The following is a 3,070-nucleotide window of genomic DNA, read 5'->3' as shown; positions in this document are numbered from 1 at the left end:
ACGCACACTCTCTCTCACACACGCCCTCTCTCTCTCACACACACACTCTCTCTCTCACACACACACTCTCTCTCTCTCTCTCTCTCTCTCTCACACACACACACACAGCTGCTGGTTAGCCGTTAAACAGACAAACAGACAAAGCCTGAGGAGAAACTGTTGGCAGATGACTAGACTCAGTGAGGTTATAATACCCTTCATAAATGCTACTCAAATGACTCCCATCATACAGAACTGAAGAATAACCCAGAGAGTGACGAGCGGACAACTACATACTTTCAGGACGTTTGAATCTGTTAGAGATGGAGAAAAGAAACTCATCGCACCTCAGAAACACATTCAAAAAGAAAAGAATCAGCGGAAGCCTTCAGTAAATGCAAAACATGAACAATTTATTACCATTCAGATGTCCATTCAGGTAAGAAGCATGACAAAGATATTAGAAGAATTCAACCAAACAGAGCAACACACACAAGTCCCATCACTCCAGATGTCAGTAATAATAATATTAATAATAACAATAATAATATCTCATGCCAAGCACCTTTCACCTGTACCGAGGTTCACAGTCGGAGGTCTCACCGGGAGAAAGACAGAAGGACAGAGAGCTCACATCTTTGGAATGATTCCCTCCAGTAAAGCTTCTCTTCCCCACATGGATGCAGAGGAAGTTCAGCTTCCTCCAAGGGTTCCTGACCCCGTTATGACCCACGTTAATGAAGCAATCGATTAAGACAGAGAGCTGCAGTGTGAAGCAGCGCCAGGCTGTTCCGCACACAGATAAAACACCAGACTCCAGCTGCTGACTCTGGTCGCTCGCTCACTGATGGTAAGCACACGAGACTGTGCTGCGCTCTGAATGAAGGGGATGGAGGACAAACACGTCAGACTGAAGCGGTTGCATAGTGTGATGAGATCCTGAGCGACTGAGACGGATGAACGTCCACAGACACGGTCAGCCGAACCAAACGCAGAAGATCCGTCTGGCTCACAGTTTATATTTAGACTTGCAAGCAATTAGGAGTTTATATAATCGCAATTCTGATTTTTGTTCTCAGATATAAACTGGAGAAAAGTCAGAATTGTGAGATAAAAAGTTGCAATTACCTTTTCATTTTTTTATGCCATGGCAGAAACAAGTTTCTACAGAAAACGGGCTTCCTTTTCTTTATGAAAAGTATTTATTTTCGTGATTTTAGAGTGATGTGAGCAGGACGTGTTCTCGAGCGGTTTCAGCTCTACAAACAGACGGCAGTGACGCAACCGACTGAATCATTACACAAATAAAGCAAACAAGCCTGTTTTTCAGTCAATACAGTTTTACTAGACATAGAGCAGCGTCGGAGAGACGTATAAAACACACACACACAGCGCTCTGATGCTCCGTAAGGCTGAATGGGGTTTTCACAGACTGTACCATTCAAAGAGAAAACACACCACAAATGAATCCACAGAAACCTGCCGTTTAGAAGCACCGCTGAGATTCTGTTACGACAGGAGGAAATCAAAGCTGACGACGACGATGATGAAATGGAATCTGATTGGTGGGTTTTTGCATCAGTCGGTAGGAGGCGGAGTCTGTCATTGGCTGACGTCCCTGTCAGTCACGGAGGGGTGGAGCAACAGACGAGCACAGCTCGATCTCGTGTCTTTACTTCATAGATCTGCGTATAAAAATCAATTGGATAAAGTCTCTCGGGTCATATTCTGATTTGCCTATACCTGCGTATTTACAAACTCAGGACACGCTCACGGCTGTAGTGACGCCTGGTAAACATCTCACGGATAAGTGCTAAGAAACCGCTTGTACCTGGACAGAAATAAGAACGCATCATAACAGATAAACACAGCGTAAACTCTCCGGCGCGACTCTTTAAACCTGCCGTCTAAACACAGAAAAGCACAGGAGGAAGTCCGTCGTGGGAGTGAGAGTTCATGCAGGCAGATGGACACAGGAAGTGGATGTAAACGGCTACTGACCGCGGCTCAGCAGAAGGTCTCGCTCAGACCAGAAGCACCATCGTTCCTCCAGCTAATGACGCTCGTCCTGCTCTCCCTTACGCAATATAATAGTTTCTGTATTTCCTTTATAATAAACTTAGTTAAGTACAATAAAGTAGAAAAATATTAGAGAACGTATACACAGTTAGTTGTGTGTGGTCTGTAGTGACTTGTGTTGTTTGTGTGTGTGTGCTGGGCTACTGGAGCGAGAAGCGCAGTCTTCATTCAGTTCTTCCACCGGCTTGAGTCTCATATCGTCGACGTTCTGTCCATTCCATCTGCGGAGAGAGAACGGGAAAAATGCTTAAAAAATATATATTTAACTTTCGTATTCCCGGGTCATTTTGACCCGGCAAAAAGTGATCTTATAGAACAGTCGTAACATAATATTTTTCAGCTAAAACACTATCAGTAATTTCTCATTAATGAGCGAATGTGCAAAAATTTTAAAAGGTTTTACCATATTATTACTACATTAACCCCCTTTTTATTAAAAAATGTGATTAGGTGGCACGGATGACGGCACGCTGTGATTGGGTGGTACCGGATGACGGTACGCTGTGATTGGGTGGCGCGTGATGACGACACGCTGTGATTGGGTGGCGCAGGATGACAGCGTGCTGTGATTGGGTAGCGCGGGATGACGACACGCTGTGATTGGGTGGCGCGGAATGACGGCGCACTGTGATTGGGTGGTGTGGGATGACGACACGCTGTGATTGGGTGGGACCGGATGACGGCACGCTGTGATTGGGTGGGACCGGATGACGGCACGCTGTGATTGGGTGGGACCGGATGACGGCACGCTGTGATTGGGTGGGACCGGATGACGGCACGCTGTGATTGGGTGGGACCGGATGACGGCACGCTGTGATTGGGTGGGACCGGATGACGGCACGCTGTGATTGGGTGGGACCGGATGACGGCACGCTGTGATTGGGTGGGACCGGATGACGGCACGCTGTGATTGGGTGGCGCAGGATGACAGCGTGCTGTGATTGGGTAGCGCGGGATGACGACACGCTGTGATTGGGTGGCGCGGAATGACGGCGCACTGTGATTGGGTGGT

The 3,070-nt window shown here is 47.1% G+C and overlaps 1 protein-coding gene across 1 annotated transcript in view; it reads right to left on the bottom strand.

Moving 5' to 3' along the window:
• Nucleotides 1-371: 371 nt before the first annotated feature.
• The window catches only part of LOC107757315 (protein Smaug homolog 2), an 18,600-nt gene continuing 15,901 nt past the window's right edge, over nt 372-3,070 (bottom strand). Inside the window, 1 exon segment of the mRNA XM_074560243.1 lies at nt 372-2,279. Within this exon segment, the coding sequence (XP_074416344.1) occupies nt 2,251-2,279 (29 nt within the window). The 3' untranslated portion in view covers nt 372-2,250.

The sequence above is a fragment of the Sinocyclocheilus rhinocerous genome, unplaced genomic scaffold (assembly GCF_001515625.1).
Source record: "Sinocyclocheilus rhinocerous isolate Xijiao unplaced genomic scaffold, SAMN03320098_v1.1 scaffold3916, whole genome shotgun sequence".
Classification (NCBI taxonomy): Eukaryota; Metazoa; Chordata; class Actinopteri; order Cypriniformes; family Cyprinidae; genus Sinocyclocheilus; species Sinocyclocheilus rhinocerous.
The sequence above is the reverse complement of the archived record's forward strand: the minus strand, read 5'-3'. Positions and strand labels throughout refer to the sequence as shown.